Here is a 26,183-nt window from a genome sequence, read left to right as displayed (position 1 = left end):
AAAATATTTTTTTCTGAGATGGGTATAGGATCGATGATGAACTGATTGAAATCAACTGATAAAATGAATTTGGCAATAGCGATTGATTTGAGAATTTATAATAATGCAATGTGTGAAACAAAATCTGAACCATGATGATTTTTCTATTATACAAGTTCAAATGTAAATACAAATGCGAATAATTTGAAAAATAATCATTTGGATGAGTAATGAGCAAATTTATTTGAGCATCAAATTATAAAATGATAATGAAAACATGCATTGCTTTTAGGAAACGATAAATAATAGTTTAAAGTAGGTAAGATAAAGGGTTATAAATAATGAGATATGAAAAAAATAAAGAAAATTTCGCATCATAATAATCGAATGATAATCGGATTCAAAAAATTCTATGCTCTGTGTGGTAAAAGCATAAATACCAAAAGCATTTTTAGCCAATCATTACTTTGACTTTGTTGTGGTGGTGGCATAATTGGAAATGGAATAATTGCTGGCGCCTGATGATGATGATGAGAATGACGTTGTACACGATTTAAAATGGCCATCGGTGTTTTTGATTCTTTTTCGATGTTTTGTTCGGATGTTACCAATGAATCCGCAGAATTTTTATCAGAGATTCCATCAGTGTTAACATTTTTGCTGTCATCAGTTTGTTGTTGATCAGCCGGGTTTGATTTTTCCATAATATTGACATTTCCACTATGACCATTGTTACCAAATTCCTCGTTGATTGATTTTTCATCAAATGGTCTCTGTTCACTTTGATTAACCAAAACAATCAACGCCAAAATGGCAATCAACGATGTAATTGTTATTGAATTCATATTTTTATGATGAATCAAACGAAGTTTAGCTGAAGTTTTACATGAAATTGTTTGCTGTTCAATGATCAAATGTATAATGATCAATCAGGCATTTGAGTTGAATATTTATACCCAAAAAAAGAAAAGAATGTATGAATGAAAATGTTTGTCGATAACAAGCTTCTGGCCCTAGCTAATATTATTATGCTTACATTCTTCAATGACACTTGACATTTAAACTTTGTACATTTCAACGGTTATTTTGATCCATAAAAAAAATATTTTATTATTATTATCATACCTCATACTGTGTGTTTGTGTGTGTCTGTGTCAAAGATAAGATCTTTCATTCAAAAAGTGTAAATGACAAAAATTCAATTCAAAATTGCAAGATTTTCATTTGCTTAGGGACAGGGAGGAAGCAAAACTATGACTTTTGACTATTGTTAAGTGATTTTTCAACAAAAAAAAAAGAATTTTTTTGGGAGGGATCAAAAGTGTAAGCTTCAAGCAATATTTTCTCGGTTTTCACACTCAGTATAATTGATAAATATTATATTATGGGATTTTCTGGAAAATTCACGAATTTATTTTTTGCAATTCACTAAAATACATATCAATATTGATTATAAGATAAGAAAACAAATGATCACAATTATTTTGTAAAAAGAATGAGAAAAAAGTAAGCTGATATAAAAATATTGAATTTGAAAGAAAAAATTCCGTAAATCAATAAATGATAATTATTTTGCAAAACCAAATTGTTTGATCAAATAAACCAAAAGCATTGTTAACCAATCATCATCATTTTGATTTTGTTGTGGCATCATTGGAAAAAATGCTGGTCCTGAATATTGTTTGGAATTACGTCGTTCGCGATTCAAAATGGTTGTTTTCGATTCATCTTCAATGCCCATCATTCTCATTGAATTGCCCAAAATTTTCAACATTCCATTAGAACTACCATCATCATTATTATTGCGGCCATTAAATTGTTGTTGATCATTTGGATTTTGTCCTCTCATCATACCGTTTCCGCCATGTTGTTCATGTTGATGATTACCATAACCATAATTATCATATCCAGGATTGTTATATCCACCATTACTACCATATCCGTTGATACCATATCCATTATTCTGGCCATCATATGGTCTTTGTTGACTATGACCAACCAAAACGATCAATACACAAATAGTCAAATATGATATAATCATTATTGAATTCATATTGATATTTTGAAATATTTTGTTGTTGTTGAAAATGAAATTCACTGTTGTTTGATGATTGAATGTCAACAAGTGTCTGATGATCAATCAGGTATTCGTGTCGAATATTTATACCCAAAAAAAAATATCCAACCTAATCCAAATGTTTGATAACGATCGCGATAACACTAAAAGTAGTCCTAGCTAAAAAGTATTTTGCGATAAGAACATTATCTACCAGTATGTTTGGAAAGTGACCAAACAATCACAATTTTTTTTATTGCCATACTTCACACTTTGTTTGTGTGTTCACGCGCTTGCTTGCTTGTGATTGCAATTAGGTCTTCGATTCAATAACGGTCAATAAACAAAAAATTGAAATTATCATCGAAAATCAAAAAAAAAAAAAAAACAAACTACAACAACGAACGTTTGTAATCATAATCTGCATAATTTGAATCCTCTTAAGGACAAAAGAACAGAAAACAAAAATGTAACCTTACTCGCTTTTTTTTTGTTTTGAAATTTTTTCTATTTGTTTCTGGGAAGAAGATAGCAAAATTGATTTTTTTTTCTTGTTTTAAGCTTTGAGCAATATTTAATTCGGCTGTTGACATTTTCGTACTCGAAAAAAAACATGATAATTTTAAAGATGGTGAATCCTTGATGAATATTTTGTTTCACAATCTGAAATTAATCTGATTTATTAATATCGTAGGATTTTATATGTTTATAAACACAAATAAATATTCCAAATAAGGAATCAAATTCTTTATTGGATTCTTTTTCCAAATAGTAAGAACATCTTTGTTGTAAACTGTTATTTATATGTAGGATGATTTTACAGAGAAAATGATTCCAATTTACATATGTTAAGTCAAAAACAAATATGATGGTGACATTTTCAAAACACAATTATAATCCCCATTATAGTTGAACTTTTTTTTTTTGATTCCGGATTAATTTGAATACAAAGCAAAATAATTCCAAATAAATGAACTTTTTTTTTGTATTTGAATATGAACAAATGATAATCAATTTGATATTTCTCTATTTTGAATTACAAATTATCATCATTTCTCATTTTCAATATTGTCACAAGATTTGTTGTTGAATCTCTTGGATTTTGTCTGATGATGATGATGGTTGTGAACTACTTAAAGTTTAAGTCTTAAACAGATCAAATTGCCATTATCCATGTGTGTGTACGTCGTTCCTAAAACACCCTGGATGGTTAGAATAAATCAACCTTAATTTTAACTTTGGAATTTGATTAATATCAAAAAATAAAATAAAATAAAATAAAAAATAAAATTCAATCTTTATGATTAGTGAAAAAACTAGAAGATTTTTGTTTTATTGCGAGAAAATTTAAATTTTATTTCAAGTTTAGAATCTAAATCAAATGATTTTCCAGATTAGAAAATAAAAAATCAAACTGAAATAAAACTAATTAAAATACAAATTTTAACTTATACACCAAATATACTATTTAAAATTATTATCATCTTTACTTTATTTTTTTCAAATAAATGGATTAAACAAGATCATTATTGAAGCTGACAATCAATGTGGATGAAGATCGTCATCGATCCAAACTTTTTTTTTGTAGTTGCCGAAAATTGTTCAAGGTTGACATTTATCATCAAGAATGCAGTACACAAAAAGAAAAGAAATATAATCAAAAAATGGCCACCATCGTTTCTGCTATCAATAATTCCAGAAGGTAAAACACATAGTGTGAAGTAAAAAAAACAAATTTTTTTCAGCTGTCTTCATTAATAATAACACACACACACGGAGTGAAAAATTTATTCCAAAGAAATATCATATAAATCAATGTCTAGGCAAGGTGTATTGAAAGTGACAACTCTACATTCGTAAATAATTCATGATTCATCTCTTATTGATACGGATATTTTTCTGAAAAGTATCCAAAAAAAAATCCGAATCAATATTGATCCTTTTCTTTTTTCTTTCTAATTGGAATTATAATTAAACTGTAGCATTCTTTTTTGAAAGAATCTTCCTTCAAATCGAATTTATCATTCAAGAATGATCAATAATTGATTTGAAGATAATTGAAAATCAGTTTTTTCAATTTCAATTTCATCATCATCTTCTTTTCCAAAAACTATTATCCTTCAGCAAATATTTGATTTTTTTTTCTTCTTATTTTCTTTTTTCTCACAATCACATCAACAGAAGCGAAACAAATTTTCTGATTATTAACTAAATTAACTAAATAAATTGACCGATTTGATGAGAATTTTTGTTGCTGTTGTTGTTGTTGCTGATGTTAATCAAATTAACTGTTTTAAATCAAAAAGAAGAAAAAAAAATTCAATGATCCATTATCGATGTGAATTTGATTTTACATTCATTTTTTTTTGCAACTTCGTTTCGAAATTGTTGATTAAAGATGTGCAATGACAATTCTAATCCAAAATAATAAATCTTTCCACCAAATACGATATTAAATATTTGTGAATTTTTTTTGTTGCAATAACAAAAAGTTGACTTTGCTTACAAAGATTAATGATTATTGAATTTGATTTGATCGGATTTTTTCCCCTCTAACTTCTTTATTGAAAGAAGAAAAAAAATTAATTTTAATAAATAATGTCGTCTTCAACAACGATGATAATGACGACGATGAAGATGATGTTGATGATGATAACGAAAAAAAAAAAATTGTTGACGATAATTGTTAATGCAAGATCAAAGATAGCTATAGGATGAATTTATCAATAACATCGATTCATTCAATGTATTTACTTCAAACAAAATTTTTATTCAGAAAATTCAGAAATTTTGTTTGACAGTGGAAATGAAGGAAAGATCAACATACAGGTATTTTTTCTTCTTCTGACTTCAAAACATCCGACAGTTAGTCGATGTGTTTATAATTTTTTAAAAAAATTCATGAATCCTTAAATATGGTTTTCAATATGGTTTAAAAATTCTTATGCTGAAAAAAATTAGCTGCATCTTGATAACAGGAAAGATAAAGAATGTCTTGTGATGATATTTTTAGTTGTTTGTTGTTGACAATTCTTGGAATTTTTTTTTCAATTCCATAATGAAAAATCGTTTATTTGTTTTCCAACTTTTGCCTTCAATTTTTTTGTTTGATCCAGAAAAAAAGCAATAAAATTCAAGAACAAATTTTTTGGATTTAGTTTTTGAAACTTGAAAAAAAACAATGTAGGCGTCAATCCAATTGACGCACTGAAATTGTTCTATCATTGAATTTAAAAAAAAAAATTTAAATTACAGATTTTTTTAAAAAACTAAGGCTTAGTCTTTTTGAAAAAAAAGGATAACAGTGTATTGACAATAACCTTGACAATAAAGCAGAAAAAACCCAACAATTTTTTTCCCCTTGTTTTTAACTGAATAATTTGTTTTTGAAAAATTTCATTTTTTTTTCTGAAAATTCCATATTCTCTTTATAACATCATTCATACAGTATTTTATCAGATTGAAATTAAAATTTTTAATTAACATCTCAATCAGATGAGAAACAAAACAACGACGAACAAAAAAAAATTGTCATCATCGTATTTGATGACGACAATTTTTTTCGTTTTGGAGAGAGGATGGAAAATGAAAAATCCAATGTAGGAGGCACATATTGGATACACTTTTGATGATAAAGATGATGACCATCCATTATGGATCTTCAATCAATTTTTTCTAAATTTTTAATCAAAATCATGTGTGTGTATAGTTTTCTGTATGACGATAATGACGTTCAAGGAATTTTTTTTTCTAACAAAAATCTCTGTGAAAATAACGATGATGATGAACATCAGAGAAAAAAAAAGATGATACATTTTACAGGTACAATATTATAACGATTAAGACATTTTTTTTTCTTTTTTTTTGAATAATGAATCAATGAACAAACTGAACAAGCATCCCATATTTATGAAACTCTTTTTTTTTCGAAAAATTTCTGGATCAACGATGTAAATGTTGTAATTGATCGGCCACTATATAAATCAGATTTCTTTTAAATCACAATCTAATTTTAGTTATTGATTGATTGTTCATCTTCATTTCGTGTTTGTGTTTGTTTGTTTTTTTTTCTGTTATTTTCTTTTGTGTATCTCTGATATTTGTGCTCACTAAGAAAAGAAAAAAAAATGATGTTCACTAAGGTTCGATTTCACTATACATTTTTATTATTGATTATTATTATTATTATCCCGAGCTAATTAAAAATTATATTTGAAATCTATCAATCGAATTGTTAGGTTGTTTTTGTTTTGGTAACTGTTGCCAATATTGCTTATGGTCAATTTCTTCCACAAGGTCCATCAACTGTTCGTTTAATTCCAATCAGTTTTGGTGGTGGTGCTCAGGTTGGTTTATCAGCTGCTCAACCACAATTTGTGATTGCCGGTGGTGCTGTTCCAACAGCTAGTGCTGGTTTACAATTGATACGACAACCACAAGCTGTTCAATTGGTTGCCGCTCAACAACCACAAGCTGTTCAATTTGTTTCCGCTCCACAACCACAATCAATTCAATTTGTTTCACAACCAGCTCCACAACCAGCAAGAATTCAATTTGCTGCACCAGCTCCACAACCAGCAAGAATTCAAGTCACTGCACCAGCTCCACAACCAGCCCGAATTCAAGTCACTGCACCAGCTCCACAACCAGCCCGAATTCAAGTCACTGCACCAGCTCCACAACCAGCCCGAATTCAAGTCACTGCAGCAGCTCCAGCCGTTGAAGAGGATTACTATGAACCAGGCACACCAGTTGCTCCCTATGCATTTTCATTCGATGAAACTGATGAATTTGGCATGAATTTACAACGAAATGAAGTTAGCGAAAATGGTATTGTTACCGGTCAATATTCATTTACAACACCCGAAGGTTATACACGTCTTGTTAAATATGTATCCGATGAAAAAGGTTTCCGTGCTGAAGTTGAAACCAATGAACCAGGTACAGCATCATCATCACCAGCAGATGCTGAATATCGATCATCATATGTAGCACAAGCACAACCACCAAAATAAATCCTATACCAAAAAAAAAGACAATTCTAGTTTAATTTTTTTTTTAAATACTTTGTTTCAAATAAATACAAATCCAAAAAACATACAATGATATAACACATGCAAATACACACACATTTAATTCCAACAAAAAAAGCTTTCATTTGTCTCAACAGTAAAAACGTAAAAAACAACAACAAATCAATAACTAATCGATTGATGTGATTGAAATTTTTCATTTTTCCTATATAATTTTACCACCAATTTACAAAAAAAAAGTTACGAAAACAAAAACAAAACAAAAAAAAATTATCGGATATGATCCATATCGACGCAATAACTTTATCAGATCAGAAAACAACAACAACAAAAAAGAAATATTTTAATTTTTGTGATTAAAAAGTAAAAAAATTTTGTTTTTTTTGTTTTTTTTTCTTCAACTTTTAACATTTTTTTTTTGTTCACCTTGTTGAGTCGGGTTTTTGATTGAAATTGATAACAACAAAATCCATTAATAAAAAAAAGAAGAATTTGCATCCATTGCAAAAGGTCAGGCAGATTTTATATTAAGGACATCATTTTTTTTTGAATATTCAAATGAAACAAATTTCATTAACTTTCAATCCATTAGATTTTCAAAGTTTCAAAAATTTTTGATCTGATTTTTAATCATTGACGACATTTTTTTCTGTGGGAAAAAAAGTAAGGCCATCTTGTGGATATTTCAATGATTTTTATTGAAAAAAAAATTATGAAAAAAAATAAAATAAACAACCAAAAAAGATGAAAATATTTGTTCCGATTTTCAATATTCAAATAGAAATGTGAATTTTTGATGGCAGTTTTTTGACAGATTTTTTTTCCCATGTTTGTTTTCGAAATTTCAGAAAAAAATTTATATCAATAATATCAATAAATTTAATAATTGATTTGATTTATTGTTGTTTATAAGCAGATGGATTCGATGAAATAATAACCGCATCGGCTGGATTCGATGTTTGTGTACCTGGTTCATTGGTTTGAATTTCAGCACGAAAACCATTATGATCGGCAATATAATTAACAATACGTGCCATACCATTAGCATCACGATATGAATATGAACCACGTACAGTTCCGGCACCATCACCAGATTCTTGTCTAGTCATTTGTGTACCATATTCATCAACAGTATCATATGAATAGCTAAATGGTTGTGGTGGATAATTTTCTTCATGTTCAACTAATGCTGCGGATGGTGCTGAATAACGAATCGGTTTTGGTGCGGCTGTATAGGCAATCGGTTTAGCTAATGGTGGTAATTGTGAATAATAAGCAACTGGTCGATATTGACCAGTAGATAATGGACCAAGTGCACCGCCAAATGTATTTGAATATAATACTTGTGGTTTTGGTGCAGCGATAACCATTGCAGCCATTGTTGTTGAAATTATAATCATAAATTTCATCATTATTTTGAAAAAAATCAATACTATGTGGTTCACCAGAAAAAAAGGATGAAGATTGATCAAAAAATCGTCAATAAATATGCACCGATGTCACAGATCAAAATATCGTTTGAATGAATTAATTCGTTACGTTAAAAAAAATAGTGAAGAAAACAGCAAAAACAAAAACGAAATGGATATTGCGAATCGATTCCTTCACAATATTTATATGATTATTGCAAAAAATTGAATCCAAAAAGAAATTTTTTTTTTTTTTTTTTGATTCAATGATGTCGATGATATTGAGTTTCTTCGTTACTCTTTCTTACTGCTTGTCTCTCTCTTATTCTCCCTGTCTATGCGTTTACCTGTGTGTTTGTTGCAATGGCGTGAATAAAAGGAAAATTTTTTCCTTTCATATTCATATTGTTTTTTTGTTTGTTTATTTTATTGTAGTTGTTTTATAATCATTATTCATCTATTCGATGATGTTTGGTTATTTGTTATCAAAAAAAAAGAATGTTAGTCTGTTAGAATGATGATAGGTGGAGATTTTCCTTTTACTTTTGAATTTTCAATTTGTAACTAAAAACACCTACACACAAAATCAATGTTTTACGGTCCATAGGTAGAATTAAATTGAATGAATTTTCTGAAACAATAAAGAGAAAGTAATGTATACTGGTCTGATCAGTTGGTTGCATTAAATATTTTTTTCCCTTATCTTGTTTTGCTTATGATTGATATTTGACAAATGTTTTTTTTTGATGTTGTTCAAGTGAAAAAAAAGATATCAAATAAAATTCTAATTGATTAGTGTTAGTGATGGAAAATTACACACATCACACATTTTTTGTGAAAACAAAAATTAGAAACGAAACTAAGATGATTATAAAATGATAATAACATGTAATTAGTATGAATTAATTAATTTAAATTTAGCAATTAAAAATGTGTATGTACGTTTTTTATATCTATGAACAACAGTAGTAGAAAACCTGAATCGAAATGAATGTTTTCTTTTCCTTTTTGATCAAAATGTAAATTTATTTTTTTTATTTTCGTTAAAAAAAATTTAAGTGTTTTTTATTTTTGCTTTCACAAATTTTTTTTTCTTATCCAATACACACAGCACACAGACAAATGATAAATTGAATTGCATTAATCAATCATAAAACGATCCATCATCATCATTTAGGATGATAATTTTTTATTCGCATTAGATTGCTTCAAGGCTTTTTTATTCTGCTTATCGAATCGTATTTTGAATGTCTGCATAAAGTCTGCATATGCACACACAAATGTTTAGGTTTAAAAGAATCTGGCTTATGAATAAAATTAACATGATGATGGTAACATCGTTGTTGGATCAATGTTGAAATGGCTAAGTGATGATGATCTTTTTTTTAACCTTGATCATTAAAATGAGAAAAAAAAGAATCAACAACTAAACATCAAACACAGAAATTGTTTTATTTTTTAAGTTTGATTTTGTTTCAAAACAAAAATAATACACCCGACCATTTTTGTTGAATTTTAAAAACAACAACAGCAATGAAACAGACAAACAAACGAACGAAAAAAAAAGATTTTAAATTTGATAGATTTTCAAGGTTTTGTTTGGATTCTCAAAAGGAAACATATTTCCATCTTTTCCTTTTTTCTTTCATTGTTTTTCTATTCTCTTATCATATCGAATCAATGGTCGATTTTTTTGTTGTTGTCACATTTAATATTCTTCTTTTCTTCGTCGTCGATGTTGTTGTTTTCGTTCCAGTTGTTGTCATAAATCAATTTCAAAACAAAAAACAAAAATATTTTTCTTTACTCAAAATCAGTTCCAGTTACACAAACAAATAACAACAAAGTAAAATCAACGCTCCATTTTCCTAAGTAAAATATGGAAAAGAAAAATTTTCCGCTTGATTTTTGTTTTTTTTTAGAATCGCAACCATAATGTTGAGTAATGCCTGAGTACACTCACACTCAAGATGACTCAATGATAGATGATAGCGATCCAACAACCAAAGAGAATTATCGAAAAATTTAAATTTAAATAAATCTTGTCTTTTTAAAAATGCTAAATTCAATTTGACAAACACAGGAAACAAAATGGATTTTTTTTGTTGTTGTTAAATATTTGATCAATATCACTATGTTGGATTTTCGTGGAATTCTGTATATTGTTGTATTTTGTATTCAATTTTATTTGATGGTCAACGTTTCGAAAAAAAAACAAAACAAATTTCTCATATCATAAATATAGAAAAATGTCATTTTCTTTTTCTTTTCCTTAATTAAACATTATCAATAATTGTTATCTCTAAAAAACAAAAATTTTCCTGTAAACGAATTTTGTTTTAATCGATTTTTGTTTTTCTTTATTTTGTTATGGTTTTTTGTTGTTGTTGTTGTTGGAATAGAGAGACAGAAAATCACTATACGAAAAATAATCGTGGGAAATTAACAAAGAAAATGCTTTTATTTAGATTCCAAATCAATTAATGTTGATGATGTGAAACATTCATCAAGATAAAATAATCAAATTCATCAACATTTACCATTCGGTTCATGATGAATGAACGATTTAAAAAAAAGATTTTTGGATTATTCGAATAAAACAATTTTTAATAAGTTGATGATACACCATAAGATTTTTGTTTATATTGTTGTTGTTGTGGTTTATTGTAGCTACTGGCTACACCACTAACAGCGGAATAATCCGAACGAACTGAACCAACATTGTTTTGGATTGTTCGTATGGATGCATCAGCCGGATTAGAATCAACAACACCTGGTTCATTTGATTGAATTTCCGCATGAAATCCATCATCATCGGCACGATAATTTACAATTCTCATTGTACCGGTTACAGGATCTTGAATAGTATATGATCCGACAATAACACCATCACCATTTGATTGTTCTTGTTGATACCAATTAGCACTGCCAGTACCATCATCTTGACTTTGTAATGAAAATTGATATGGTTTTGGTTTGGTTTCATCCGATGTATCATAATTATATCCACTCATTGATGATTGGCCATATGATGATGATGATAGTTGTTTCGGTTTGGCTTCAACCGAGGCACCATAATTATATCCGCTCATTGATGATTGATCATATGATGATGATGATAATTGTTTTCGTTGTTGAACGCTTTGTTGTTCAGTGCCATAGTATACGGTTTGTGATCCTTCATAGTTGCGAATTCCATCAATACTGCGACGAAATCGTCGAAACACTGGCATTGAAGGTTGTGCAGTGGCAATCATCGGAACTGGTGAATAAATCGATGATCGAAATGGAGCTGATGAAATTGAATTTGGCATGATTCTGGATGATCCAATTGGTGATGAATAAAAAAATCGTCCATTTGAAGGAAATGATTGAATGTTACTACGATGGCCAACAAAACCACCACTTGTAACCATTGGAACATTTTGATGACCAACAAATCCACCACCTGATAACAAACCAGAATTACCAGTAAAACCTCCACTCGAAACAATTCGATGACCAACAAAACCACCGGAACCAGTACCGATGTTCATCTGTCCCAAAACGATAGACAAAATGCCAAATAAAACGATTGCCTAATCATAAAGAAAAAAAAAAGAAAATCAATAAAAAAACTTGATGTAAAAACCGAACAATCAGAATAATTACTTTTAACATCATCATTTTTGTTTTTGTTTTTCACTTTTTCAATTATGATATTGGTCATTGTTTTTTTCTGTTCAATTTATATACCCATTCAACGAAACTTATCGACAACCAGGTTAGGTAAAAAAATCAACATCAAAATAACCGGTTTTATTTTCTCGAATTTATTACTTCATGAAAAAAACCTTGGTAATTAAACCTGAGAATATTTACATCATCTTTGAACATTGTAATATTGATTAATAGATCATTCAAATGATGATCAGAATAATAAATTGTACATAAAAGAAAAGATGGCAATGAAGATAAATGTTTCACTTCAGCAGACAATCAAAAATAAAAAACACAAAAAAATGGCGCAACCATAAAAACCATGAATAAATCATCAAAAAAAGAAGAAAAGAAAAAGAAAAGAATATTGAGCAAATTAGATTATTCAAGGCTAAAATGGCAAAGAACTTCTTTCGTTGAAGTAGAATCGTATAATTGAATTTGTTTTTCACTTTTATTCAATGATAATCAATTTCATTAATAAATCAATTTATTCACTTTAACTATGATCATATTATGTTAAAATTATACAATTCTAAAGATCAAATCGGAAAAAAAACAACGATTAACAACGAATGATTGTATAGGGTCAGATTTATTGTACAAAAAATCTCAATTAATAATATTTGATGAGTTTTTTTTCAATTTTATTACAACCTATGGTTTTTCAATGTGAATGAGATAAAACGTAGCGAAAAGAAAGAAAAAACAAATAAAATTATAACAGGTGTCAATCGAAGAATTTGAATTCATCACATTAAAGCATTATTATCTGTTCTAAATTTAGATTTGATTTTTGATTTTTGATGTGATAAAATTTACGGAAAATTTTCAATTTCCAATTCAACATGTTATCATCTATATCATGTTCACACACACACACGGACCGATAATCAAGATCAAAATTCAAACGGTCGTCATTGACATAATGACAAACCAAACATGTACCAAAATGATAATGATAATGGAAATAATAATGATGATTATAAATGTTATGCGATAACAAGGTACAAATTTTATTTCTTTCCATTGAAAAAATAAAAATAAATTTCAAATCAAATCAATTAGCCATGACAAAGGTATAAAAAACAGTAATGTTACAAATTAGTAAAAAAAAACCGAAATAACTGGTAACTATAGGTGATTACACAAGGAAATAATCAGAAGTTGTAATTGTAATTAGTATTTGAGTTATAAAATTCTATTAAAATTTTTTTGAACGAAGGTGAACCGACCTTAAATACAATTATGGATAATACAATTAAACCATTATCAGATAATAAAGATGGATATTGTAACAAAATCAATGTCCAAATCTATTGAAAATATTTCCAAAAGTTTCATCTATATAAAAACCATTGTCTATGATTCTGTTAGTCTGGTGATTTGGATAATCGCTTTTGATTTAAAATATTGTTTTTCATTTTTTTCATCTTTATTCTTTTCACTGTTAGTATTTTTATGTATGGATTTTGTTCTGACTGAATTATTGATTAAAAAATCCGAATCTAAAGTTAAATGACATTTGTTGGCTTTTTGATTACGCCAATTTTTTCATTAACATTTATCGAAATTTCATTGAAATTTTCAATCAGTGATATTATCAACCAGAAAATCAACAATGGTAAAATTATTTAATCATATTTTTTTCCAAATAATTTTCAAGTTTTTTTCTTTCGTTGAATATATTGAAAGGGTTGTAAATCATCAAAAGTTGAAAAAAATCTTGATGATCTTAAGCAAGAGGTCAAAATGGATGAACATCGAATTCCGTTTGCAGAATTATATGCTCGTTATGGTATCACAAATCCGGATTTTGGCCATAGTTCAACTAAAGCTATGGAAATTTTGGAACGTGATGGTCCGAATGCTCTTACACCGCCAAAAACAACACCAAAATGGATAAAATTTTGCAAACAATTATTTGGTGGTTTTGCCATGCTATTATGGGTTGGTGCTATTCTTTGTTTCGTCGCCACAGCAATTCAGCCAGAAGAAATGAATAATGTAAATACATACTACAGATATTCATTTATTGTTTAATTATCATAAAACTATATTATCATCGTTAGCTTTATCTTGGTATTGTTCTTGCTTTTGTCGTCATTATAACTGGAGTATTTTCTTACTATCAAGAAGCCAAATCATCGGCCATTATGGAATCGTTTAAAAATCTAGTTCCACAATATGCTATCGTAATTCGTGATGGACAAAAACATACAATTTTAGCAGATCAATTGGTCGTTGGTGATATTATAGAAGTTAAAGGAGGAGATCGAATACCTTCTGATTTAAGAATTATTCGTTCACAAGGTTGTAAAGTAGACAATTCATCATTGACTGGTGAATCTGAACCATTATTGCGATCATCCGAAAATACACATGAAAATCCATTGGAAACAAAAAATATGGCATTTTTTTCAACAAATTGTGTAGAAGGAACTGCTACTGGGATTGTAGTCAATACAGGTGATCGTACCATATTAGGACGAATTGCTAATCTAGCATCCGGATTGGAAGTCGGTGAAACACCAATAGCCAAAGAAATTTCTCATTTTATTCATATTATCACTGGTGTTGCTGTATTTCTAGGTGTTAGTTTCTTAATTATTGCGTTATCTATTGGTTATGGTATTGTTGATGCAGTCATTTTTCTAATAGGTATTATAGTGGCAAATGTTCCTGAAGGTTTATTAGCAACAGTAACGGTATGTTTAACACTTACGGCAAAACGTATGGCCAAAAAGAATTGTTTGGTTAAAAATTTAGAAGCTGTCGAAACATTAGGATCAACTTCAACTATATGTTCAGATAAAACTGGAACATTAACACAGAATCGTATGACAGTATCACATATGTGGTTCAATAATAAAATTGTTGAAATAGATACGACTGAAGATCAATCTGGAACGAAAATCGATAAAAGTTCTAATGAATGGAAAGCATTAGAACGTACAGCAACATTATGTAGTCGTGCTGAATTTAAAGCCAATCAATCTGACATTTCGATTCTTAAACGGTGAGTTAAGATTTTAACAAAATTCATTTCGAAAAAAACTATAATTTTATTTTGAAATTTTATTATTATAGTGAATGTACAGGAGATGCTTCGGAAATAGCTATTCTAAAATGTATGGAAATCGCTACAGGAAATGTTATGGATTATCGTTCTCAGAATCCAAAAATTTGTGAAATTCCTTTCAATTCAACAAATAAATATCATGTAACCATACATGAACATTATCATGCAAAAGGAAGTTATATATTGTGCATGAAAGGTGCACCTGAACGTATTCTTGATCGTTGTACAACAATCTTTATAAATGGTGAAGAAAAACATTTAGATAATGAATGGCGAAAAGCATTCAATGATGCTTATATGCAATTGGGAGGAATGGGTGAACGTGTGATTGGATTGTGTGATTTTGAATTAAATGAAGATAAATATCCGAAAGGATATGTATTTAATGCGGACGACATGAATTTTCCAATGAATGATCTGCGATTTTTGGGTTTGATTTCAATGGTTGATCCACCACGTGCTGCTGTACCTGATGCTGTAGCTAAATGTCGAAGTGCAGGTATAAAAGTTATTATGGTTACCGGTGATCATCCGATTACTGCTAAAGCTATTGCAAAAGCTGTTGGTATCATTTCAGAGAATAATGAAACTATCGAAGATATTGCATCAAGATTACAAGTACCAATTACAAGTGTTAATCCACGTGATGCAAAAGCTGCTGTCATTCATGGTCAAGAATTGAAAGATATGTCAGATGATCAGCTTGATGATGTTCTTCGACATCATACTGAAATTGTATTTGCTCGTACTTCACCACAACAAAAATTAATCATTGTTGAAGGCTGTCAACGTCAAGGTGCAATCGTTGCTGTAACTGGTGATGGTGTTAACGATTCACCAGCATTGAAAAAAGCTGATATTGGTGTAGCTATGGGTATTTCTGGTTCAGATGTTTCGAAACAAGCAGCCGATATGATTTTATTGGACGACAATTTTGCATCGATTGTTACCGGTGTTGAAGAAGGTCGTTTGATTTTTGATAATCTAAAAAAATCAATCGCCTATACTTTAACATCAAACATTCCAGAAATAACACCATTTCTTAGTTTTATATTATTTGATATACCACTTCCACTCGGTACAATTACTATTCTGTTTATCGATCTTGGTACAGATATGGTACCAGCCATTTCTTATGCATATGAAAAAGCCGAATCGGATATTATGAAACGAAAACCACGTGATCCATTACATGATAAACTAGTCAATTCTCGTCTAATATTTGCTTCATACGGATTAATTGGGATAATTGAAGCTTCAGCCGGATTTTTCACTTATTTTGTCATTATGGCTGAACACGGTTTCTGGGGCTGGATTGTGTTTGGTCTTCGTAAAAAATGGGATAACATGTATATTAATGATTTATTGGATGCTAATGGTCAAGAATGGACCTATTCACAGCGTAAAAAATTAGAACAAACTTGTTATACAGCATTTTTTGTCAGTATTGTTGTTGTACAATGGGCCGATTTAATCATACGAAAAACAAGACGAAATTCAATCTTGGAACAAAAAATGGGGTAATTATACTAATATTTTTTCGGCTTAAATTTTTATCATTATCTGATAAATTTCATTGAAATTAGAAATCAAGTATTGAATTTTGCATTATTTTTCGAAACCGCATTGGCCGCATTTCTTACATATTGTCCGGGTATGCCGATTATACTCCGAACTCAACCATTAAAGTATGTTGGAATTTTTTTTTGTTGTTGCAGAAATAATGTCTCATCCTATTGCATTAATTATCTTCTTTTTTTCCATAGATTTTCCTGGTGGTTATTGGCACTTCCATTTTCATTTTTAATTTTCTTATTCGATGAAGTACGACGTTTCCTTTTACGACGCAATCCCGGTGGTTGGGTTGAACAAGAAACTTATTATTAATTTGATTGTAATTAAATAAATAATCATTTCTATATTTTTTTTTAAATTAAAATAATTTATTTTTTTCTAGTTTTTAATTTTTTTCTTTTAATCACATTGCCATCATTTGATTGCAATTTCATCGAAAATATCTTATCAAAAAATTCATTTTTCTTAATTTTCTTATTCGTTGATTTTTTGGAATTCAATTTTTTCTTATTTTTCTTTGTATTGCCATTAACAACTTGTTGATTCAAAGGTTGATTTTTGGAATTATTCTTAGATTGTTTTGCTGCATTGATTTGACCGTTTTTGACATTCTTGAATGATTTCCGTTTCTTTTTCCTAATATTCGATTGATCTATTATATTTTTTGATGGATTCGATTGCCTTAGCATATTTTCAACATATTCCAGTGAATCATCACTATCAACATTGCCATTAGATCCATTTGTTACATTTAACAAAAATGGTTTGATTTCAGAAACAGGAGAAATTGGCTGTTGTTTTCGCTGCTGTTTTTTACCCATTTTGTTACGTTTTAGATTAAAAATAGGCGATGGAATTTCGTTTCGTTTCCGATTAATGGTCAAGGACTTGCATTCCTAGCACAAAAAAAATCATCATAAAATTAGTTACAATAAAACAATAATCCTAATCAAATGGCAATTCTTACATGACCGAAATGAGACCCACTCATACCACAGTTATAACAAGACACTTTAGCATTGATGGTAATATCATTAGATTGGATAGAAATATCTTTATGATCGTCGGTTTCGTTGACAACTGTTAAATATTTTCGCCAATGAAATGTACAATTTTCTTGACTATGACCAACAATGTGACAAAGTTTGCATTGTATTTTGCTCGCACAATTATTACTTGTATGTCCGATCATAAAACATTTGCAACAAATTAGTTTTTTATCACACGATTTCTGTTCATGATCTTCATCACCACAGATAAAGCATTTTTTTATCCTCTGTAAATTAATTGATAAATTAATGAAAAAAACAAATCAATCAATAAATTCATACATACATTAGGGCAAACTCGATCTAAATGGCCGAATTGAAAACATAAATTACATTGTTTAGGTCGATGACGACCACGTCGTTGAAAAAATGATGATTGTAGATCTTGTTGACCTACTTTCCAATATCGTCGATCTTTTGGAAGTTTTTTCATTACTTCATCAATATTTTCATTATCATAATTTGCTTCTAGGTAGAATCCATTTTTCGAATCAGTATAATCATTAGAATTTAATGTAATATTATGTCCATAAGAAATGTCGAATTGATCAGATGAAATTTTGTTTTGTTTCACAGTGAGTTTCTGAGCATCATTTTGTTGTTCATCATCTTGATTTTTTCGTTTAAGAATTTTTAGCTCTTTAATTTTCTTTTTCTTGACAACTTTTCTTTCGTTGAAAATGTTTCGAATTTTCGGTATTAATAATTCATTTCTGTCATCGTTATTTAATGATTCATTTGGTTTTATCGGAGTGAAACTTAATTCCTCCGAGTTGATCGTTTGATGATGAATCGATGAATAAAGCATATCTTCAATATCTGAATCAATTTTATCCGAATCGTAACCATTTTCAGATGTTGTTTGAAACATAGACCAATGATTAGAGGAAATTTCTTCTGGATGTTCATAAGCCATCTTCTTAAGATTTTAAATTAGCATAATTTCAAAAAAAATCTAATTCCTAAAATTCACAAAAATAAACTATAATTTTAGAAACAAATAAATTAAAAATTAAATAAAATTTCAGAATAGAAACAAATACAACCACGTGGAATCGGGTACAGTTCATAAAGGATGTGACATCGAAGGAAATCCTTGTAATTTTATTTATTTAGAAAATGTTCGATTTAATTTCAAACAATTCATCAATAATGATTCAAATTATTACGATTGTAGGTTTTATTCCATTGTAGATGATTATCGGATCAAAAAAATGTCGTTGTATTTTATTGAAAAATTACGACAACATTATAATATTGTTTGTCGAAATGATTCAGAATGTCTTCAATTACAAGATCGAATCATAAAATTATTTCAATCATCATGTTATTATGAAAATGATGAATTTCAATCAATAAATATGCTAGTCAATCGAATAATTGAACGATTATCGATAGCAGCTGTGATTTCGGTCTGGATCATTTGTTGCCAATCTGTGGTTAAAAAATGGGCCTCCTGTCTACCCAATTATAAAGATGACAATCTTTTAGATTATTTACTTTACTGTTGGTTTCAATTTCAACATTCGATAAATTCATTCTATGCAATGACTATCTCGATTCAACGATTAACCTATCGATTGGTAAAACATCACACCATCGACTTATTAATGTCAATGTTTGTTGAAAATTTCATAATAAATCATCAAGATATTCTATTCGAATCGATTTGGCGTGAAATTCAAAACCAGAAGCAAAATTCTAATCAACAAAATAACCGTGTTGAGCAAATATTCCAATTAATGAAATATATCGATGGTCATTGTAAAAATCCAATAATCTATTATCGTTGTTTTGGGTTTCCTTATTTGAAACGATTGAAAAGTGTCTATCGAAATGTATCAAATAAGTTAATTAATGACGATCTTGCAATCGATCAATTTGATTTGATTGGTTATTTCCGTTTTGTTAAATCGGCTATCAATGACGAACTTGCTTTGGCCAAACATTATTCATTTAGTTTAGATCTAATTAAGATGGAGGCTAAATTATTGTATTCTGAATTGATTGGCCAATATCAAGATGTTATTTGTGATTTTAATCGATTTCAACAATGGATTGATTCGGAACGTTGGCTCGATCTTCAAAATCTATTCAATATGATCAGATTTAATGAAAACATTTTGAAAAAATTAGCAAAAAATTTTGGCGAATTTGTTCGATTGAAATTATCAACATCGATCAAGTTGAGTGATTGGAAATCAAATCACTATAATTGGCAATTAACGTTTGATTTTGTTCATGATTGTCATCAATTATTTCGATATTGCTACAATATTATTGAAAAAGTTTTCGAAAACGAAACAACTATTTATAGATCATTGAATGATGCCTATCTTTATTATCTGAATTCGAACAATGCATTTGCATGCATCATATCATTGCTAATACATTTTGCTTCAATAATTAATCTGGACGATCCAACTATTCTGATAGATGGCAATCAACAAACATTAATTAAATCAGCATTTGATCTATTAATGTTTATTGAGGATAAATCTGCTATCATTTACTACAATCGTCGTTTTTTATGTCAACGAATTTTATTCGGCCTAAGCAATTGCTCAATGTTACAAGATATCGAACGAATTGCAAATTTTTTTGATATTATAATCAATCCATATAGTCCTTTAAGTTTTAATGTGAAAATTTTATTGAACGATTATCTTAAGTCTCATCACTCTGTAGGTGACGAAATAGAAATCTTTTTATTGAATTCTTCACTTTGGAATCTTGATCGATTGCAATTGGAACGTACATTTCGAATTCCAAACGAATTCATAACCATTTATCAATCTTTTATCGAACAATTCCTGCAGAAAAATCCAAAGAAAATTCTCACCCTTCAGCCAATTTACTGTTCTGCATTGGTTCAATATATTAATTCAGAAAATTGTGAATTTCATTTTATTGTTACACTTAAACAGATGACAATTTTATCGATTTTTAATGAATTTGATATGTGCAGTTATAAACAATTGGAAGAAACAACTGAATTGAAATCAGATCAATTAAAATCCTCATTGGAAGTATTCATCAAATATAAACTACTACTGATTTTAAATACAACAAACGACCACGTTACTACTGATTTGTCTTGCCAAACTTTTATATTCAACGATCATTTCAAAGGCATTGAAATCATGAAATCAGAAAATCATTTAAATTTAATCAATTGGATCAAATTAGAACAATTATCACTCAGCTATGATATAGAGAAAATTTTAAGCCTTTATGAAACCGTTTCTAATGCAACGAATTCGTCAAAACATTTTGATGGAGGCAATCGAATCATGGACAAATATTTGGTCATCGAAGCAACTATTATACGAACTTTGAAATGGATGGTTTGCGTTGCTAACCTCGAAACATTGCAACAAAATATCCGGCTGAAATTGGCCTATACACCTTATGAGTCGATTGTATTGGATACGGATGAATTCCGAAACATAGTCAATTCATTACAAGAACGTGGCTATCTTCATTGTATGGAAGATGGTCGAATAGTTTATGAGCCATGAATAAAATTTTATCATTTTTCATTTTTCATCATTCGTTGCTAAATCAATCGAAGAACTTTTGAAACAATTTGAGAATTATCACATAGTTCGAGAGAGAGAGAGAGGCTAACAGATTCAGAATTCGAAATTTTATCGAATTTTTTTTTTAATAAACGCGTTGAACCATGCCTGTGTAGCTATTTCATTTAACACGTTAAATGATACGTGTCTGATATGAATCTTGAGGCTTTAAATAAATTTGTACAAAATATCGATTCATTTTTATCGGATCGATTATTGAATATTGTAAAAGAGAAATTTTCTGATGATAAAATAAAAGGTAATTATCATGTTGAACATTTTGCAGTTAAAATGATTAATAAATATTCATTGTTTAGCACTTCAATTGCCCGATTGTTTATCAAGTAATCAATTGGAATGTCTTTATGAATCATTGTCTTCGGATGATTCGGAAATTCGTCTCAATATTATGGCCGATTGGTTTTATCCGAACACTGAAAATATTTCAATCATTCGATCATCGAAAAAAATTGGATTAAACGATAGTGCTTCAAATGTGCTTGTCGATAATCGATCTCCTATTTGTTTAAAATTACAATCAGTGCAATCAATCAAAGATCTATTGTTAAAATTTTCGATCAACAAATTGAAAAAACAAACTTCCCGCTTGAATGATCAACAACAACAACAACACCAACAACGATTTGGAAATAGTAATTTTAATCTATTTACATATTTCGATACAAAACCAACTGTCCCGAAATTTATACACAAACAATGCAATGATGGATCATCGATCAATATTGTTAACAATGAAATCGAAAATCGATTGCTTACATCACCATCACTATTATGGTCAGGATCGTCGAAAATACAGATCTTAAATGGCTTGAGTAAAAATGATTGTCTCGATTTATTGATACAGATCAATAATGATTGTTCACAAAAACAACAATCATGTCGTATTGTTTATTTACAATCATCAACAATCATGACATTTTGGATGGCACTGGCAATCAAACAAATGGCCAATGATAAATGGAATTCGATTGGTTATCAGATCATGTTGGAAAGCAAGTATGTTTTTTTCAATGAATGAATGAATAAGAACAACAAAAAATCACTTAAATTTAGTAACTAATTTCATTCATTTTTTTTATATTTTTCATTTTTTGAAGAACATCGTTGAACAATAGTATTATATTTTTCGAAATTGCAACATTTATTCGAGCATTAACAAGAGATTTAGATATGAGTCTTTTAACCCATTTGATTATCGATGTCAATGATCTGACAAGTTTATTTTTCAATCTATTTTTATTGTTTCTTAAAGAAAATATCGATAGTTTGAAACATTTAAATATAATATTTCTAACACAAGATTCTAAACGTTCACAAAAAATGATTGATTATTTTGGTCCGAATATATTCTATAGTAATATGGCTGAAAGGAATTCAATCGATTATAATATATCTAATTTGCAATATTTTTTTCTCGATGATTTACAACGAATTTCCATTGCAACTAATTCATGTGAAATTCAACATGAAAATGAACAGGTTACAACAACGATACATGAAAATCATTCTGAATTAATTATATACGAATGTTGGATAGAAAATGTTGAAATTAATAAGATGATTGAATTTTTTCAAATGTTTCCATGGCAAATTAATTATCAATGTAAACGAATTGAAGGTGTTACACCATTGATCACAGCCATTGTTCGTGGAAATCATTCAAATGTTTATCAATTATTAAGAATGGGTGCCGATCCTTGTATTCCATCGATGAATGGTTGGGAACCAATTCAATGGGCCATACAATTTCGTCGACAACAATCATTTCAATTATTATTTGTACATCTTTACACTAAAAATGAATCATTCAATTTACATATTCATCGTCATTTGAATTTTTCTAATCGTCAACCACAAACAACAGTCAATACTTCAATGAATAAATCTTATAGTACATCTTATTCGGTAGTAAACTATGATCTAATTCTACAACTTTTATACAATATGATCAAACAATTATATCATAATCATTGGAGTACAATGGGTCAATCTTCAATCGGTTCAATATTAATAATGTTACCATCATATAATCATGTTAGTACATTGCGTAAATTGATAATCTCATCAATGATTGAAGTACAAGTTGAATTTACCATATTCTGTCTATATCCGAATGTACCGAATAATGAATTGGATGCCGGTATTGAAATATCATCATCATCTAATCATATAAGAGTTATATTGTCTACATTTAATGTTGATTCAATCCTATTCAAAGATATCATTTATATTATCAATACTGGAAATCGTTTAATGAAGATGCCAAATTTATTTAGTGATGTTACTTTATATCGAATGGTTCCTAATCCAACTGAAAACATGGAAACAAAATTTTTGTTAGCTAATAATCAAAAATTTCCTGTTATTATATGGAATCTTTATCGTCGTAATGAATTTTTTGATTATGAAATTGATTCGATGAATGGTCCGTTCAGTATCTCTTCAAATGATTCATTATATCATTGTATATTTGCTGCTAAATGTTTTGAATTTAAAAATACTGATTGTTTGATGGATATTTTTAACCGAATGATATTACCACCAAACAAAGAAATCATTTATCGTGCATTGAATTTCATGCGAAATATTAATGTTTTAGATATGGACGAAAACCTGACAACATTGGGTCAAATGTTGATTGATATTTCGATCGAACCACATTATGCAAAAATGATTATTTTTTCAATATTACTTCGATGTTTGGATCCAATATTGACCATTGTATGTGCATTGTCTTCGCCTAAATCACGTAAGTCTTATTTTAGTGTTTTTTCTTGAAATTCGAATTTGAATCACATCCTATAATCCTAGTCTATCAACAATTACAAGCTGATTCATTACAATTGCTGGATGAGGATAACCAACAGGATGAATTTCATTCAATTCGTAATGGCATGAACAATTCACAAATGCATCGAATATCGAAAATTTCTGATCATTTAAATTTTGTATATGCATTTCAAAAGTGGCAAGAGATTTGTCGTTTAAATGCAAAATCTTACAGTTCGGCCAATCATATATTTTCTAAAACGGCTAAAGTAATGATAAATAAAAATGAATTTAAAGAAAGTTTTGCTACATTCGAAATGATCTATTCATTGCGTACGAAAATATTGGGCCAACTTCGAGCAATTGGTCTGGTGAAAGGAAAAGGCTTAATGAACATACGTTATTTGAATTCAAATTCAGATAATTTTTCATTAATATTAGCAGCCATAACTGCTGGACAAGTATCGGATCATTTTGCACAAATTATTAACTCTGAAAATCGCCAATTTCGAGGTTTAAATTTTAATGAAATACTTTATATGGAACCAAATTCTATTCTAAATGTATCGTCGAATAACATCGAATCCAAAGGAGCATTAATTTTGTTCGATCGAAAAATTCAATGTGGTCAAATGTCTTATCTACAAAATTGTACAATAATCAGTCCACTTACATTCATCTTATTTATTGATGATAATTCTATGGACTATAATTGTAATAAAAACTGTATCGAATGTATGAATGGTCAATTTGAAATTCATAATGATGATGATGATGAAGAAAGCGGAAATGAATTGGAAAAATTATTTATCATTAGACAACGTTGGCAACAATTGGTACAAAAACGAATAATAAATATGCAACAAGTATTCAATGAGGAAGATGAAAATTTTATTGAAAACATGATCAATTTGATCACGGTAGCTGATGAATCATATGGTTTTGGATCACATCCAAATATTGGTCGTGCACCGCAGGTGATGTCGACATATTTTTGTTCAACAATTCGAATTAAAAAATAATGTTTCAATTTTTTGTTGACACCTGTTGCATATTTTTTTCAAATGAATGACATGTTTACCCATCATCAACATTGATTGATTCTATCAAAATAGAAAATAATAATTATTAATAAATATTTTTTTTTCTTCAAATAGTTAAAATTTATCTGTTCACATATTTGTCGACCATGGCAATGAATTTTGATCTTTTTTTTCTTCTCTTGGTTATAATGATAATAATCAATGTACGATATGGTTGATTATAATCAGTCAATCAAATATATCTATTTTGATATTTGTTTAGCAAGCAATATTCATTTGTTTATGATAATATCTTTTTTTTCCAAATTCATGGATCAACTACAATGTTGTTGTTTTAGTTGTTGTTGTTGTTGTTGTTGGTGGTCACAAATGATTAATAATTTTTTTTTTTTGTTTTTTGGAAAAGCTGTTCAAACGGATGTCGGCAATAGATAGTGAAATAAAAGAATGACATCAAGATTTGTTGATCGGTTGAATAGATTTTTCATTTCGATTGATCTGTTTGTAATGTCTGTGTATATCATTTGTTTTTTTAGGGTTGAAAATATATGCTGATTACTTTTTTTACCGGGTGGGGATTTTTCGTTTTTCATTTATGACTGATTGATATATTAAAATTCTTTTTAAATTAATGGGTGGCATTTACAATGTTATATCAACAATGTATCATCATCATCATCACTAAGGCATCTGTATCTATGTAATTAGTGATGTTCATTGATTTTTTTTTGTGATTTTATATTATATTTCTTGTTGAAATCTATCTATCCAACTTGTGATACTCGCAGTACGTGCATACAATTGCTCACAACTACACAAACAATAATGTTGATTAGATAGTTGTTCCGTTGTCGGTTATTAATATCATTTGGTTTTTGTTTTTGGTT

At 28.9% G+C, this 26,183-nt stretch overlaps 7 protein-coding genes across 7 annotated transcripts; 4 read left to right on the top strand and 3 right to left on the bottom strand.

Annotated features, from left to right (window-relative positions):
- The first annotated feature begins 6,020 nt into the window (after positions 1-6,020).
- LOC113792520 (uncharacterized) lies at positions 6,021-7,074 on the top strand. Its single transcript, XM_027342415.2, has 2 exons — positions 6,021-6,177; positions 6,274-7,074. Exons 1-2 carry the CDS (start codon positions 6,163-6,165, stop codon positions 7,048-7,050), a joined length of 792 nt encoding a protein of 263 aa, XP_027198216.2. The 5' UTR covers positions 6,021-6,162; the 3' UTR covers positions 7,051-7,074.
- Positions 6,927-8,660, bottom strand: LOC113792523 (cuticle protein 10.9-like). The gene has a single exon (XM_027342420.2). It carries the CDS (start codon positions 8,478-8,480, stop codon positions 7,965-7,967), a length of 516 nt encoding a protein of 171 aa, XP_027198221.1. The 5' UTR covers positions 8,481-8,660; the 3' UTR covers positions 6,927-7,964.
- Positions 8,661-10,919: 2,259 nt separating this feature from the next.
- Positions 10,920-12,265, bottom strand: LOC113792519 (uncharacterized). Its single transcript, XM_027342413.2, has 2 exons — positions 12,129-12,265; positions 10,920-12,055 (listed from the first exon to the last, which is right to left on the bottom strand). The coding sequence occupies exons 1-2, from the start codon at positions 12,141-12,143 to the stop codon at positions 11,084-11,086; spliced, it is 987 nt and encodes a 328-aa protein (XP_027198214.2). The 5' UTR covers positions 12,144-12,265; the 3' UTR covers positions 10,920-11,083.
- Positions 12,266-13,531: 1,266 nt separating this feature from the next.
- On the top strand, positions 13,532-17,214 carry LOC113792575 (sodium/potassium-transporting ATPase subunit alpha-like). Its single transcript, XM_027342481.2, has 6 exons — positions 13,532-13,800; positions 13,872-14,183; positions 14,249-15,195; positions 15,267-16,778; positions 16,845-16,946; positions 17,025-17,214. Exons 1-6 carry the CDS (start codon positions 13,798-13,800, stop codon positions 17,143-17,145), a joined length of 2,997 nt encoding a protein of 998 aa, XP_027198282.2. The 5' UTR covers positions 13,532-13,797; the 3' UTR covers positions 17,146-17,214.
- On the bottom strand, positions 17,187-18,942 carry LOC113792548 (uncharacterized). The gene is made up of 3 exons (XM_075821416.1): positions 18,169-18,942; positions 17,801-18,109; positions 17,187-17,729 (listed from the first exon to the last, which is right to left on the bottom strand). The coding sequence occupies exons 1-3, from the start codon at positions 18,796-18,798 to the stop codon at positions 17,202-17,204; spliced, it is 1,467 nt and encodes a 488-aa protein (XP_075677531.1). The 5' UTR covers positions 18,799-18,942; the 3' UTR covers positions 17,187-17,201.
- Positions 18,943-19,009: 67 nt separating this feature from the next.
- Positions 19,010-21,431, top strand: LOC113792555 (uncharacterized). The gene has a single exon (XM_027342455.2). It carries the CDS (start codon positions 19,097-19,099, stop codon positions 21,401-21,403), a length of 2,307 nt encoding a protein of 768 aa, XP_027198256.2. The 5' UTR covers positions 19,010-19,096; the 3' UTR covers positions 21,404-21,431.
- A 6-nt stretch (positions 21,432-21,437) lies between these two features.
- bgcn (benign gonial cell neoplasm) lies at positions 21,438-26,050 on the top strand. Its single transcript, XM_027342454.2, has 4 exons — positions 21,438-21,722; positions 21,781-22,480; positions 22,582-24,233; positions 24,296-26,050. Exons 1-4 carry the CDS (start codon positions 21,617-21,619, stop codon positions 25,273-25,275), a joined length of 3,438 nt encoding a protein of 1,145 aa, XP_027198255.2. The 5' UTR covers positions 21,438-21,616; the 3' UTR covers positions 25,276-26,050.
- The last annotated feature ends 133 nt before the right edge of the window (positions 26,051-26,183 follow it).

Source organism: Dermatophagoides pteronyssinus, unplaced genomic scaffold, assembly GCF_027571235.1.
Source record: "Dermatophagoides pteronyssinus isolate colony J.1.1.1.1 unplaced genomic scaffold, Derpt_VIB-CSIC_2022.12 sq0010, whole genome shotgun sequence".
Lineage (NCBI taxonomy): Eukaryota > Metazoa > Arthropoda > Arachnida > Sarcoptiformes > Pyroglyphidae > Dermatophagoides > Dermatophagoides pteronyssinus.
This window is presented reverse-complemented; position numbering and strand designations above follow the sequence as displayed.

Coding starts and splice junctions, on each gene's coding strand:
- LOC113792523 (XM_027342420.2), bottom strand. CDS start 8,480: ATGATGAAATTTATGATTATAATTTCAACAACAATGGCTGCAATGGTT.
- LOC113792575 (XM_027342481.2), top strand. Junction 15,196..15,266: donor GACATTTCGATTCTTAAACG/GTGAGTTAAGAT, acceptor TTATTATTATAG/TGAATGTACAGGAGATGCTT. Junction 16,947..17,024: donor CTCCGAACTCAACCATTAAA/GTATGTTGGAAT, acceptor TTTTTTCCATAG/ATTTTCCTGGTGGTTATTGG.
- LOC113792548 (XM_075821416.1), bottom strand. CDS start 18,798: ATGGCTTATGAACATCCAGAAGAAATTTCCTCTAATCATTGGTCTATG. Junction 18,110..18,168: donor TAGATCGAGTTTGCCCTAAT/GTATGTATGAAT, acceptor ATTAATTTACAG/AGGATAAAAAAATGCTTTAT. Junction 17,730..17,800: donor GTGGGTCTCATTTCGGTCAT/GTAAGAATTGCC, acceptor TTTTTGTGCTAG/GAATGCAAGTCCTTGACCAT.
- LOC113792555 (XM_027342455.2), top strand. CDS start 19,097: ATGTCGTTGTATTTTATTGAAAAATTACGACAACATTATAATATTGTT.
- bgcn (XM_027342454.2), top strand. CDS start 21,617: ATGAATCTTGAGGCTTTAAATAAATTTGTACAAAATATCGATTCATTT. Junction 21,723..21,780: donor TTCTGATGATAAAATAAAAG/GTAATTATCATG, acceptor TTCATTGTTTAG/CACTTCAATTGCCCGATTGT. Junction 22,481..22,581: donor CAGATCATGTTGGAAAGCAA/GTATGTTTTTTT, acceptor CATTTTTTGAAG/AACATCGTTGAACAATAGTA.